The sequence below is a fragment of the Mastomys coucha genome, chromosome X (genome assembly GCF_008632895.1).
Source record: "Mastomys coucha isolate ucsf_1 chromosome X, UCSF_Mcou_1, whole genome shotgun sequence".
Lineage (NCBI taxonomy): Eukaryota > Metazoa > Chordata > Mammalia > Rodentia > Muridae > Mastomys > Mastomys coucha.
Window position 1 is genome coordinate 139,990,367 of NC_045030.1, and position 16,166 is coordinate 140,006,532.

The 16,166-nt window shown below is 36.0% G+C and overlaps 1 protein-coding gene across 2 annotated transcripts in view; it reads left to right on the forward strand.

Annotated features, from left to right (window-relative positions):
* Htr2c (5-hydroxytryptamine receptor 2C) overlaps positions 1-16,166 on the forward strand; it is a 213,680-nt gene that overhangs the window by 180,616 nt on the left and 16,898 nt on the right. For both annotated transcript variants that reach the window (XM_031368968.1, XM_031368969.1), the window contains exon 5: positions 2,695-2,895. In XM_031368968.1, the coding sequence (XP_031224828.1) occupies positions 2,695-2,895 (201 nt within the window). The remainder of the gene's footprint in view (positions 1-2,694; positions 2,896-16,166) is intronic.

The following is a 16,166-nucleotide window of genomic DNA, read 5'->3' on the forward strand; positions in this document are numbered from 1 at the left end:
GCCCTGGCATTCTCCTACACTGGGGCATAGAACCTTCACAGGGCCAAGGGCCTCTCCTCCCATTGATGTCCTAATAGGCCATCCTCTACTATACATATGCTGCTGGAGCTATTAGTCCTACCATGTGTACTCTTTGGTTGGTGGTTGAGTCCCTGGGAGCTCTGAGGGTACTAGTTAGTTCATATTGTTGTTCGTCCTAAGGGACTGCAAACCCTTCAGCTCCTTGGCTCCTTTTACTCTGGGAATATTTATTTTCTTGCATACAGAGAGTCTTAGAATATTTTAGTGAAAATCTAGGTGAGCTCCAGATGTGGAGGTAAGGACCTAGAACTCCTAGAACTCTGGATGTTGAGACAGGAGAATCACAAGTTTAAGACAAGCTTGGGTTGTATACCAGAACCAGATTTTTTTTCCAATTCCTAAGTTATAGTATATAACTTAGGAATTGGAAAAATTCCTGGATCAGTAAATTCAATTTAAGTATAGTATATAAACAAGACAATGAAACAGGCTTTGAAAAATATTAATATTTTCTAAATAGGCAAAACACAACAAAACAAACAAACAAAACCCACCATTACAAGTAGTGTCAACCTACAGGAATATAGGGAAATCTGATTTATAGAGATGATTCATCATAAAATTAAAAATCTCCCCATATATCCAAGATACATGAATACAAAAATCATAGGATTGGAGAGATGGTTCAGTGGTTAAGAGCACTGGCTGCTTTTCCAGAGCTCCTGAGTTCAATTCCCAGCAACCACATGGTGGCTCACAACCATCTGTAATGGAATCTAATGCCCTCTTCTGGCAGTTACATGTACATGCAGGCAGAGCACACCTACATTTTTGGCTGGTGGGGGATTTTATTTTATTTTAAACTTTATATACTTATTCACCTTGTTTTTTTTGTAGTCCAGAAATCAGCACACCTACATTAAAAAACACACAAATAAATTAATTAATGAAAATAAGAATCAACATTTACTTTGTGGCCAAATTTACGGGAAAAACAAAAGCAAAACAAAACCCAGACGCTGACCAAACAGGAAGCCCAAGAATGGAATTATCAAAAATTTAAATCAACTACTTAAATTATTTCAAATGCTAAAAGACACAGTAAACAAAGAACTAAAAGAGGCAAGGGACAGTGGACAACAATGTTGCAACAAACAGAGTATTTGGGAGTTAGAAAGTACAGTAAAGGAAATAAAATACTCACCAGAGTGATTCTCCAGCAATGATGTTAAGTTATAACCCATCATCATTATGCCTCAAGGAACTAGAGAAAAAGAGCAAAATTACACCAATTAGCAAAATGATAGCTACAGAATAATAAAATATCCATTTATGAAATCCAAAATTTCTTTCAAATTTTGAGTTTTAGTGTGAAGAACTAAGAAAAGAACATGAAATAACTGGATATGTTTCTAGGGAATTGGGAGATTAACAAGTAGGGGGTAAAGAAATGGCTCAGGGTTTAAGAGTACTTGACACTCTCTCAGAGAATGCCATTTCAGCTTTTAGCACAAAACAACAAATAGCATCTCAAAAAGAAAAAAACTAAAAAACAAAAACCAAACCAAACCAAAACAAAATAATACCTGTAACTCACAGTCTGAAAGGATCTAATGGTTTTCTTTGGTCTTTGGCAGCACACATGTGTGCACTTGAGCATAAATAAAAATAAAATATTTAAAAGTTTAGGAAATGATACCCTATGACAAGTTACATAATTGAGATGAGGAACGAATCTGAAACATAGAGGGAACACTGGAAAAAAAGACAAAAATATTTGTGATCATATGTATGGAAAACCATGAGGAATCTTCACCCCAAAAATTAGACATGATAAATGAGCTTGGTAAATTTCAGACCACAGGGTCAATAAACTTAAATTATCTTCAGTGCTCCATAGAATAACAAATAATCTCTGAAGGAAATTAAAAATCTCGTGAGACTACCTCATTGGCTAGTAAAAGGAGCAGCATATTAATAGGTAGATGAACATGGGTGAGCCTCTTATCATACTTATCAACAGCCCCACTATGAAAAATAACTCCAGTTATAGGAAATGTCTAAAGTATATTAATCTGTAATGACAATGAACAGGAGAGAGATTGACAGCGTGGGTAATGGGGAGTAATGAATGGGCTGCTGATTGCTTAGTGGATTGTGTTATTCTTCTGGAGTAATGAAATGTTCCAAACCTAGAAGGAAGTCATGTTTATATAATGCTGTGAAACTGCCACATGCCTTGGAATAGTACTCATTAAAGTGATTGCTTTCATTTGTTTTTTTATTTTTTTGAAAGATTTATTTATTATTATACATAAGTACACTGTAGCTGTCTTCAGATGTGCCAGAAGAGGGCGTCAGATCTCATTATGGGTGGTTGTGAGCCACCATGTGGTTGCTTGTACTTGAACTCAGGACCTTTGGAAGAGCAGTCAGTGCTCTTACCCACTGAGCCGTCTTGCCAGCCCAAGTGAATGCTTTTATATTATGCAAAGCATACTGTAGTAAAAAAAAAAAATGTAGCACTGATGCTATCATCACTGGGGAAAATTCTGAAATTTCACTGCCTTTAAAATGTTGTGAAGAGGAAATAATAAGTAGACTAAAGTGGAAAAGTATAGTCAGTACAATTTGGATAACATGTTCTTTTCTCTTCTCTTTGTTCTCTTTCAGATTATGTCTGGCCTTTACCTAGATATTTGTGCCCCGTCTGGATTTCACTAGATGTGCTATTTTCAACTGCGTCCATCATGCACCTCTGCGCCATATCGCTGGACCGGTATGTAGCAATACGTAATCCTATTGAGCATAGCCGGTTCAATTCGCGGACTAAGGCCATCATGAAGATTGCCATCGTTTGGGCAATATCAATAGGTAAATATACCTGGCCATAGAATGGGAGCGGCTATGCTCAATACCTTCGGATTATGTACTGTGAACAACCTACAGACGTCGACTGGTAACATTGCGTTTGTTCGGTTGTCGAGTAATTATTCTTAACCTACATATCTGATATTTAGGTTAAAAATAATGAAAGTAGTTTAATGCATATGGATATGGTACCTAAGCTTACCAGTTGTATAGCTAAATTATTGTTTTCATTAATATACCAGTGGATTTGGCAACACAGATACGAAATTCTATACAAAACTATAAGAAAAGTCTAAATTTTAAAAATATAATATTGAAATCTATGAAAAGAAAGATCTTTCCAGAATATTTGCCCTACTAATTTTTACATTCTCCATACTTAAGTTATCAATGGAAAAATAATAATACAATTTGAATTGGCATGAAGTAAACATAAATTTGTGCTGTAATTAAACAAAACAACGATTTCTCACAAATTTTAATTACTTTTTGAATTCTTAAACAAACAAGACATCTGTTGCTCCTCTAAAGATTCAGAATATTTAAAGAGAGATAAACAATCACAATATTTCACATACTTGAGGCCTTTGTTAGTGTTTAACTGACAAAGTCAAGAACTGTAACTAGACAGAAGTTAGAGCATTTCTAATCCTCTCTCACCCACTTGAACTTATATTGTGTCTTATGAAATAATTTCTCTTCGACCTCATGTTTCTTTAAAATGTTCAAAAGGAGAAAATAAGGTCTCAACGATTCTTAGCTCTTCATTAATCTTGTACCATTTTATCTCTGGATTAGTCAATCAAATCAATTTATATCACTATTAAGATTGTTGTGTTGTAGCTATGGTAGATCTACAATACACCATTAGATCACAAGCCATGAAGTTTCTCATAGAATTCTCATGAATCTATATATGCAAAACTGCACTTAAAAATTCAGTTGACATTCTCTGCATTTATACAGCAGCATATAAATTGTTCGATACCAGTATGACATTTTTAAGATAAAATGATATTTCACATCAAGGGTAGATGAAAATGTATAACTTGTACATTCAAACAATGTATAAGGGCTAATTACCAAATTTAAAAAATAATATTGTAGATTAATAAAACAAATTCAAAATATATATTAAAGATAAATGGACAATAGATTAATAATATAAAATCGGATTGTAAATGGCAGAATTAAACCTATTATTTCTAAAATTATATTACTATAAATAATCTAAATAGTTTAAAAATGCCAGAATTAGAAAAAGCTATTTAGTAGAGTATATAAGTTAGCTATAGTCTTCCAAACTATTAATAGTGCTCTAAAATGTTTTAATTTTCATAAAGATTTAAATTAACTTATCAATCTAAATGCAAAATGTCTTGTTTTTTAAAAAGCATAATTGAATTGATCTATAAATCATGTATATATATACTAAAGTCTTAACAAAAGTATGGTTTGCAATTCATACACATATCCATATGTACACACAAATATTTAATATTTACTTAAGTTGTTTAAATTCTATCATACTGTTCTCATCTTATCTTTCATCTGTCTTTCGTAGACACATCTCTGGGCATTTAATTCTTTGGCTGCTCTTGTCAATAACATTGGTTTTAAAATGTTTATTGCCAATTACTTGCTGGCAATTTCATATAAAAATAAATACACCTAATATATTATATATTTATTCTTTATCCAGAAATCTGGCTAAATTGATTTGATATTTCTAACCCCTTATTAACAGAGCTAATGCAATTTCCTATATATGCTCCATGAAGTCACTTATAAATGATGACAGATTCATTTGACCATTTCTTGTCTTAAATCTTTATTAGTCTTGCTTTCTTGTCCTGACAGGGCATGTAAGGGAGTGTTCAGTGAAAGAGCAAGTAGAAGACATTTCCCTTCTTTTCTGATTAGTATTTAATACTGAGTGATGTTTGTGCATAGGAGTGTGGCTTCAGTGGTAAAAAGCTTGCCTGGCATTTATAAGGCTCTAGCACAGGGGAGCGATACGAAGGCTGTATGGTAGTTCAGGCCTCTTATATCTTCCATCAGATTCAGCAAGTTCCATTTCCTTCTATATTTACTGTGCCAGTTCCTAATTAGTGTGAATTTCCTCAACTCTTTTCTTCTGTCTAGTATAGTGATTATTGGATATATTTTCTTCTTTATTCTCATAGTATACTAGATTATATATGTTTTTGAATTGTGATGAACCTTGAATTTCTCAAGTACATTAGATTTGGTAATGGATTTTTGTACTTCTACATCATTGGATTCTTTTAAGATTTAATTAACCTTCGAATGCTAATTGTCCAGCGAGATTTGCTTTTGTCATTTTGTTTCCTTTGGTAGCCACTTTTGGTGTGATGATTATGTGTATGTCTCATAAAGTGAATCTGAAATGATCTTCATAATTTTTTTCAGTTTTTGGAAGATTTTTAGCATTTCACCTTTGTTTAGAACACTTAAATAATATAGTCATATGGCTTTCCATACCTGCTGGTTGTATGTGCGTGCGTGCGCGTGCGCGTGTGATTGTGTGTTGTCTTGATTATTGATTTAATCACTTCAAATGAATAGGAATATTTTGTTTCTCATATTATTTTGGTAAATAGTCATTTTCAAAGAAATAACTTTGTATTGTATCTACTGTTTCTAATGTTTTGGGCACAAAGCAGCATGTAACAATCTTACATCATCCTTTCCTAAGACTGGCTATCTCTCTTTTCTTTCTAAGTTTGCCTAGATTCTGTAAGTTTTATTGAATTTCTACAAAAAACACCATTAATCACGGATTTTTTTCCTTACTTCCCTTGTCCAATCCATTGTTATTTTTCTTTCTCTATTTTCTTTTTTTAATTATTTTTATTTTTATTTTTTATTAGATATTTTCTTTATTTACATGTCATATGATTTTTCTTTTCCCAGTTTCCCCTCCAGGAACAAACAAACAAACAAACAAAAAACAACAAAAACAACCTCCTGTTGCTTTCCCCCTCCCCATTCCTGCCACCCCCTCCCACTTATTGGCCGTGGCATTCCCCTACACTGGGGTATAGAACCTTCACAGGGCCAAGATCCTCTCCTCCCATTGATGATCGACTTTGCAATCCTTTGCTATACACATGGTGCCAGAACAATCAGTCCTACCATGTATACTCCTTGGTTGGTGGTTGAGTCCCTGGAAGCTCTGAGGGTACTAGTTAGTTCATATTGTTGTACATCCTAAGGGGCTGAAAATCCTTCAACTCCATTGGTCCTTTCTCTAACTCCTTTATTGGGGACCTTGTACTCAGTTCAATGGATGGCTGTGAGCCTCTCCATCTGTATTAGTCAGGTACTGTCAGAGCCTCTCAGGAGAGAACTATATTTAGGCTAGCTTGTCCTTCCTTCAGTCTCTGCTCCATAGTTAATCTCTGCAACTCCTTCCTTGAGTATTTGGTTCCCCCTTTTAAGAAGGAATTAAATGTCCACCTTTTGGTCTTCCTTCTTCTTGAGTTCCTTGTGGTTTGTGGGTTGTTCTTCCTGTATTCCAAACTTCTGGGTTAATAACCACTTATCAGAGAGTGCATACCATGTGTGTTCTTTTGTGATTGTGTTACCTCACTCAGGATGATATCCTCCAGATCCATCCATTTCCCTAAGAATTTCATAAATTCATTGTTTTTAATAGCTATCTTTCTCTATTTCCTGTTGTTTTATTTCACCATTTTGACAGCAATTTGATTCAGTGACTCTTCTTTGGGTTTGGCTTACTTTCTAGGAAAATCAGTTTATCAATGAGGAATTTTAAAATATAAATATTACAGTTACCTTTTTTGTTGTAAACACTGGTTTCCTCGAGTCTCATAGTTTGTTATGGGATGTTCTCATTTTCTTTATCTCAGCATACTTTTCATATCTTCTGATTTCTACTTTGACTCACTATCCTTATAAGACTGAGTTGCCTAGTTCCTAATTAATTCCCATGTTTTGCAAATTCCCATTACCTGTCCATTATTGAATCCTACTTTTACTCCATCTTCATCAGAAATTACACTTTGTCTACTTTCAATCCTTTTATTCTGAGAACTGTTTCCTCCTTTAACTTAGCCTATTTGGAAACTGTTGTATATTTAAGAAGAATATATATTTTACTGTTGTGTGGAACACTTGTTAGACCTAATATATCTGTTAGGTCTATCTATAGTATAACATAGATCAAGACCTGTAGTTCCTCATTAAGTTTTTGTTTATTCAACTTGTCAGTAAAAGCTATATAGTGGAATTTCAATATTATCTTTGGAATTATCTACTTCTCTTTAAATAATCTTAATTATTCTGTATGTATTTTATAGTTTTTTTATTTGGTGAATATGTCCCCATCATCAATATGTGATTTTGACTGATAGCCAATTTTATTACTTTAGCTACTACGTAGCTGAGACTTTCATTTTTAAAGCTACTGTACTTTTATTTAAGTGTCAGTTGGGGGGATTACTTAATGCTCTTGTGATTTCTGTTTATGTAATAAGCTGCTTCTGCTTCTGCTTTTGAGATTTTTGCCCGGCCTTAGTAATTTGCCATTTTATTATGCTCTCTCTATACATGTTCCCTTTTTAACTTTATTCTACTTGGAGTTTATGGTACTTTTTTTGGATGTATAGAAACTTATTTGTGTTCAAATTCATTTAAAAATTGGCCATTACTTCTTCCAATATTTTTTCTGACTATTTTTTTACATCTTCCTTTATGGAACACCAATTGTGCATGCATTGGTGGACTTGATGGTATCTCACACATATTTGAGAATTTCTTGATTTTTCATCATTATTTACTCCTTTGTTTTTTAGAATGCATTATTTCAGTTGATATTTCTATTTATCTCTCTCTGGTTGTCGGCCTTTTTCTACATTTCTCTCTCTCGCCATTTTCTAATTCTGTCTTTTTGAAATAACAAATCTACCATTGAGCCACTGATTAATGTTTCATTTCAATGACTGTGTCAACATTTTCCTACAATTCCCTCCTATTCTTTCCATTTTACTTTCCACTCTAGTAAAGTCAAGCACAGGAAGTCGAATAACACATAATCTCTTTTATATGTTGAACTTAAAAAATATTGTGCAAGTGACAATACTGCATCCTGATATATGGTTGGATAGTGTACCATCAGGTACATACATTAAATTCCCTTTACCCATTCATCAGTTCATGTGCGTGTGCTGTTTCCATTTCTTGGCTATTACAAGCATTGTTGCAAAGAATGTGGAAATACAAATGTTTGTCTGATATACTCATTTAGTCTTGTTCAGGCATATACCCAGTAATGGAATTTTTATATCATATCTTTATTTTAATTTAATTTCTAGAGGAAACTGAATACTGTTCTTCCTAATGATTATACTAATTTATATTCTCAGCAACTATATGTAAGGTGTAAGATTTCCCCCTCTCTCCACCCATTCATCACTCACATCTTGTTAGTGTTTTTTTCTTTTCTCTAGAATGGTCCTAAATCTATCTCATTGTGGCTTTTTTTTTTTTTTTGCATTTTCCTTGTGATGAAGAATTGGTTATGAAATATCTCATTGGCTTTCTATAAGACTTCCATTCAGAAATGTTTTTATTGGGTTATTGGGGGTGTACTGGTTTCTAATGTTGCTATTGAGGTATTTGAGTTCCTTGTATATTATAGTTATTAACCTCTTATCAAATGTGCAGTTTTAAAGTATTTTATTGAATTCTCTAAGTTTTCTCTTAACTCTGTTGACTTTTTCCTATACTGTGAAAATTTTTAAAATAAAATTTGATCCATTTGAATATTTCTATTTTAACATCTCATCCAAAAATCTCCTTCAATTCAATATCCTAAAACATTCTCTTGTGGTTTTTTATATAGTTTCATGTATAGTATTTAACTCTTTAATCCATTAGTTGATTTTTATACATGACAGTAGAGGGCTAACCTCATTCTTCTAGAAGTAGATATCCAATTTTCCCACAACAACTTATTCTTTCACTAATAAATACTCTTATTGCCTTTACTAAAGATACATTGGGTAGAGATAACATATTTACTTTCAGAATTTCTATTGTCTCATAAATATATCTGACTATTTTATACTATTATAGTGCTGTTTTGATTACTATAACATTTATGAAATTAATCTGATTTATGTGTAGACACCAATGGTTATAAACTTCCTTCTTCCACTACATTTGTTGTATGCCATATATTTTAGTATGTTGTATTTCTATTAATTTTATGTTTTGGTTTTGATATATTACTTATTCAAGAATAAATTATTGGGGGTGGAGTGATTGCTCAGTGGTTAAGCAAGGTTATTCTCTTACAGGGGACCTGAGTTTGGTTCCTAGTACTTAAATGATAGTTCAAAAACTGCCTGTAACTCCAGTTCTAGGGGATCTGATGACTTGTGAGATAAGCCCTTTATCTTTCTCCTATTAGCAAATCTACTTGTCTTATATGTTCACCATTTCAATGTCTTATATGTTCACCACAAACAGTGGTTCTCTGGATATATATATATAACGTAGGGTTGATTGATTTCCTATAATTTTATTATTTTATTTATTTACTTTACATCTCAATCACAACTTCTTCCCTTCTTTGCTCCCAGTTACCCACCCACCCCCATCTCTACTGCTCCCATGGCTCCCCTCTCCTCTGAGGAGGAAGAAAGGGCTCCCATGGATATCAACCTTCCTTGGTACATCAAGTTGCAGCAGGACTAGTGCATCATCTTCAATTGAAGCTAGACAAGGCGGTTCAGTTAGGGGAAAGGGAGCCAAGGACAGGCAACAGAGTCAGAGATAGCCACTGCTACAAATGTTAGTGGACCCACAGGTACATATGTTACATATGTTTATAGGGCCCAGGTCCACTGTGCCATTCGTGCTCTCTGATTGGAGCTTCAGTCTCTGAGAGGCCCTGTGGGCCTAGGTTTGTTGATTCTGTGGATTTTCTTGTGGTATCCTTGACCTCTCTGGCTCCTTCAATTCTTCCTCCCATAAGATTCCCCATGCTCCACCTAATGTTTGGTTGTAGGTCTTTTTATCTGTTTCAGTCAGCTGCTGGCTGAAGCCTCTCAGATGACAGTAATGCTAGGCTCCTGTCTGCAAGCATAGCAGAGCTTCATTATAGTGTCAGGGATGGGCTCTCTCTCAAGGCATGGGTCCCAAGGTGGGATAGTCATTGGTTGGCCATTCTCTCACTTTCTGTTCCCTCTTTATTCCTGCATATCTTGTAGACAGGAAATATTGTGAGTAGAAAATTTTGTGCCCCCCAACACACATACAGTGTGGGGTTAGTTTCCCCATCCCTCCATTGGAAGTTGTCTTAGGCAGGGTTTCTATTCCTGCACCAACATCATGACCAAGAAGCAAGTTGGGGAGGAAAGGGTTTATTTGGCTTACTTCCACATTGCTGTTTATCACAAAGGAAGTCAGGACTGGAACTCAAGCAGGTCAGGAAGCAGGAGCTGATGCAGAGGCCATGGAGGGATGTTCCTTACTGGCTTGCTTCCCCTGGCTTGCTCAGCCTGCTCTCTTATAGAACCCAAGACTTCCAGACCAGGGATGGCACCACCCACAAGGGGCCCTACCCCCTTGTTCACTAATTGAGAAAATGCCCCACAGCTGGATCTCATGGAGGCACTTCCCCAACTGAAACTCCCTTCTCTGTGATAACTCCAGCCTGTGTCAAGTTGACACACAAAACCAGCCAGTACAGAAGTGTTGCCTGATTATAGGAGGTTGGAAATTTCAGGTTGTATATCCCCTGTTCCTAGGGATCTTAGCTAGGGCCCTCCCTCATAGATCCCTGGAAGATTCTTTTGTCCTAAGTTTCTACCTTGTGTCAGAGATGCCCCTCCATCTATTCCAGTTCTCTGCTTCCATCCCCTTGACACTTGATTCCCCCATTTCCCTCCTCACCCACTCTGCCACCCAGTTCCATTTATCTTTCTACCCCGAATGGTTTTGTTTAATTTTATGATTTTATTTCCCCTTCTCACTGAGATTCAAGCATACTACCTTGGGACATCCTTGTTAGTTAGCTTCTTTGGATCTGTGGATTTTAGGATGGATAACTTGTACTTTATAGCTAATTGGATTTTAATAAATTTGAGAAAATTTTAGCCATTGAAATCTCTGTCTCTGTCTCTCTCTCTCTCTTTCTATCTCTCTCTCCCTCCCTCCTCTCTCTCCCTCCCCCCTCTCTCTCTGTCTCTGTGTGTGTTTGTGTTTGTTTGTTTGTGTGTGTGTGTGTGTGTTGAGTCTTTTGATGATGGCTAAGCTGCTCTATTTTAGAGTTTTCCTCTTACTGGTTAGGAATGTCTATTGGTTTTTTATTGCCCTCAGGATTGAACTTTTCCATACTATAATACAATAAGTCACTTTCTCTGAGAAGAGATTAAGAACTACTTGCTCTAGTATCAAATCTCTTCTAAGATAAAAGTTCAGGGTCGTAATTCTTTATCTAGAGTTAGGAAGGACAAGGGTTTTCTTAATGGTAAATGCACTGTGGTCTCTGAATGCTTGGTAAAACATTTCTTCTTTGGCTTGCATCTCTATTCATGGAACCACTGCTCTATAAGATGTATAAATAGCAATTTAGGACTCTGCATTTTCAACATCAGCACACAGAAAATAGAACTTCCATTGTATAAGTGGAGCCTGAGCAGAACAATGAAGTCCCTGCCTATCAACTGTATTCACCAGATAGTAGTTTTCTTGCCAGGCTAGAAAAAAAATTGCCAGTATCCTGCCACGTCTTGAAACATATACATCAGGCTCAAACTAGGGGTATGGGAAAGCCTTGTGCACTGGTTGTGTCTTGTCAAGGAGAGACTGCCTGTATCATTGAATCAAGTGTTATGAAGAATAAAATGCCTACTATTCAGACACTTCAGAATCCCATTCGTCATTTTAAACAGTAGTAACTTTCTTGATTAAATGTTCCTTTTTGTGCTTCATGCCCCATGACTATTTCTAGAAACATTTTGCTCAGTGATTAGGATGGACTACAAGACATCTGGGTATACTTAGACAAGAACTCTCTCACTGACCCTTCATTGTTTGTTGTAGTTTTTAGTAGTATTTCTGAGAACTAAGTTGACTACGCTTTACTTGATATTATTTATGTGAATAATATTCTGCTCTATGAGCATATTTAATTCTTGCATTGAGTTAGCTGAATATTTTTAAAATGGCTTAATTAAAGTCTTTATTTGATAAGTTCAATATATAGTCTCCCTGGGAACAATGTTGCTGGCTGTTTTATTTATTATGCATTGGCTACATGTTTATTTCTTTGGATTAGGGTTTTTTTATTGCTACCTGTGGCTTGTTGGAATTTAGATTCTCCCTGTTCCCTCGGGTTTGTTGTTTTCATGTTTTATTGTAATATTTGTTAGTTTGGGGACATTTCTGAAGGAATTTCACAAAGCATATATTCTTTGTCAATGAAGTCTCTGCCTCATTAGTTTAGTGACCAGCTGGTAATTAGGTGGAGATTAGTTTCCTGTCTGGAAACAATAAATCTGCTTCCTTGCCAGGGTCCATGTTATTGTTGGGATACTTCTTCAGCACTTAAGTAGAGTATAAATCTCCTGTGGACTTTACAGTCAGCCTGCACAGTGCCTCTGGGTCAGCAAGATCTGGGAACTTAGGGCCACCTGGGATCTTTACAAAGCACAGCCTTATGAATGAACGCATGCTTAGAGAGATCTGAAGTATGGGACCTATGAAGGAACTTTGGAAATCTTTAAGTGATAACTATTCGTCAGCTTCTCTCCCAATTTCTTTTGCTTATTACATCCACATACAAGTGTTACTCATTGCCTCGGGCAATTATTGCAATGTTAAACCAGTTGCCAGAAATGTCCCTTGAAGAGAGCCTTTTTAGAACTGGTTAAACTCCTATGCAAATCCAACAGCAATAAAACAGCAATTTCAGTTGGTCTTCCAGGACAACACCAGGCATGACAGATAGCTGTATATATAAATTCCTGGATTTGAATGATCTGCTCCATTTTCTACCATTGCATCAGAACCATCAGCTGTTGTTATTCAAGGCTGCCATTGATCTGGGTAGCAGAAGACAGTGAAAGGTTTGATGCTTGCTAATAATAAGGTATTTTTCTTGAACCACTATTTCCTCTGTTGCTAATAGTCTTTGATTACTTTGTACAGTCCTAGAGTGCTACTCTAGTTTTTCCACTTTTTCTGTTGTTTTTACTAAGAAAAAAACCTTTTGGACATCCTAGCCATGGGTGTCACTCACTCCCAAACTGTTTTTTTTTTTCAGTAACCACCTCCTTCTTATTATTACTAATATTAATATGCCTTTTCCTCCCCCTTCTCCTGCTCCCTTCCTCTTCTTCCCCTCCTCTTCTTTTTTTTTTTCTTTCTTCTCCTTCTCCTTCTTCTTTTTGCTATGTAGGAGAGATGAACTGCAAACACACAGAAATCTACCTACCTCCAGGTCAATAAACTTCTTTGAACTCATATTGCCTTTTCAATATACCTCCTTACATTTAAATTATTAAGATAGAAAATAAATCATGCCTCCTTAACTGATCCCAATTACTTGTTAGTTACTTCACAGAATAAGAAATACAGTAAATTTATAAGAGTAGAGTCAAATTTAACCATCCCCATTATGTATGTAAAGGGTGTGATGTGTGGCAGATAGATAGTGACAAGCACACACATAAACATACAGAGAGAGAGAGAGAGAGAGAGAGAGAGAGAGAGAGAGAGAGAGAGAGAGAGAGAGAGAGAGATTAAGAGAGGAAGACAAAGAGGAGATTGGGGGTCTCCCTGTGTAGCCCTGCCTACCCAGAAACTCACTATGTATACAGACTGACCTTGAATTTGTGATGATTGCCCTAAGTCTGTTTGCTGAATATTGGGATTCTAGACATGCACTACCAAGTCTAGCTGCTATATCACATTTACTCTTATATTTAGATATGGTTTATGGTTCTGTCAGATTCTTACCAATATCCTTCCTTTTATCCTCAAAGACTTAAGCATTTTTCACACTGAATTCTATAAATATTTCTCTTTGTATGTTATAAAAATGTTTCATCTCATCTTCAATTCGGAAAAAAAAAGTTTCACAGGATATAGAGTTGTTGATCAACTATTATTTTTTTTCCAGTTTTTGGATCTAGTATTGTGGTGACTTCATGTTTTCTGATGATGTGAGAACACATTCATATTTTTCTTCTCTGCATGTGATATGCCTTTTCTTACTATTGATTTCAAATTTCTATTAAATCTTTTATTTCCTGAATATTTTCTTTATTTACATTTCAAATGCTTTCCCCTTTCCAGGTTTTCCCTTTGTAAACACCCTATCCCATCCCCCCTCCCCTGGCTCTATGAGGGTGCTCCCCCACCCACCTGTTCCCATCCTCCTGCCCTGGCATTCCCCTACACTGGGGCATTGAACACCTTCAGGTCCAGGGGCCTCTCCTCCCACTGATGTCCAACAAGACCATCCTCTGCCACATATGTGGCCAGTGTCATGGGTTGCTCATGTGTATCCTTTGGTTGGTGGTCCAGTCCCAGGGAGCTTTGAGGAATCTGGCCTGTTGACATTGTTGCTCCCTCCATGGGGATACAACCCCCCTCAGCTCCTTCAGTCCCTTCTCCATCACCCCCATTGGGGATCCCCAATCTCAGTCCGATGGCTGGCTGTGAGCTTCCTCCTCTGTATTTGTCAGGCTCTGGCAGAGCCTCTCAGGAGATAGCTATATCAGGCTCCTGTCAGCAAGCACTTGTTGGCATCCACAATAATGTCAGGGTTTCACAGGTGCATATGAGATGGATCCCCAGGTGGGATAGTCTCTGGATGGCCTTTCCTTCAGTCTCTGCTCCACACTTTGTCTCCATATTTCCTCCTGTGAGTATTTTGTTCACCCTTCTAAAAAGCACTGAAGTATCTCCATCTTGGACTTCCTTCTTCTTAGATTTCATAAGGACTGTGAATTGAATCTTGGGTATTTCGAGCTTCTGGGCTAATATCCACTTATCAGAGAGTGCATACCATGTGTGTTCTTTTGTGATTGGGTTACCTCACTCAGGATGATATTATCCAGATCCATCCATTTCCTTAAGAATTTCATAAAGTCATTGTTTTTAATATCTGAGTAGTATTCCATTGTGTAGATGTACCACATTTTCTGTATCCATCCCTCTGTTGAGGGGCATCTGGGTTGTTTCCGGTTTCTGGCTATTATAAATAAGGCTGCTATGAACATAGTGAGCATGTGTCCTTATAAATGTTGGAGCATCTTCTGGGTATATGCCCAGTAGTGGTATAGGTGGGTCCATTTTCTTTAAGGATGGTCTGTTGTGAACGACATCAACTTCAGTTAGTCTGAAAAAAAAAAGTCTTAACTTTTACTTTTATTTATGAAAAGTATGCCCATTTAGATAAAATTCTGGTTTGCCAGGTACAGGTTCACTCTCTGAGTTTTTCTTTAGTCCTCTGGAGAAATGTTTATTGTCTTATTATTATAATATTATCTTCCATCTTCATGGCTTTTCATTAGATTTGTCAATTTTTCCACTTGTCACTTCTTAGCTTTTAAAATTCGTATTCTTAAATCATTCCCTGTGGATTAAGCTGGTTCTTTTGAATTTGACCTGTTAAATATTTGCTGAGGTACAAATATCTAGAGATGCATACTTTCTCATCAAATTTAGCCAAATGTTGCCATTATTTTCTCTGGAATATTCATGCACCTTCCTACTCCTCTTGTTCTAAAATATTCATGTGCCTGATAAATTGCTTGCTATTGCCTCACAGATATTTAAAAAGTCTCTTAAATTCTCTTATCTATTTTTCTTTTTTGTTATTCAAAATCTCTCATAGTCCTGTCCATAAGTTCAGGTTCCTTTCTTTTCTCTTCTCAAACATTCCTTTCAAGTTTATGCATCTTATTTTTCATTCAGACATTTTACTTGATGGTTTTAAATTTTCCATTCTTTTGTTGAAGAGATAATAGGAATCAACCCTGTTTTATTAACTTTCTAGTTTTATAAGTCATCACCAAGAGTCTTAATTGAATTGTTTTCAGTTCCAAGGTGTTAGATATATTTTAGACTGGCATGATGTTATTTATTGACTAGTCTCCTTATTCATGCCAATGCTGCATTTCATGCTATATTGCAGTAAATTCCTGATCATTATTAAGATTTCTTCTTCTCCTCCTCCTCCTCCTCCTCCTCCTCCTCCTCCTCCTTCT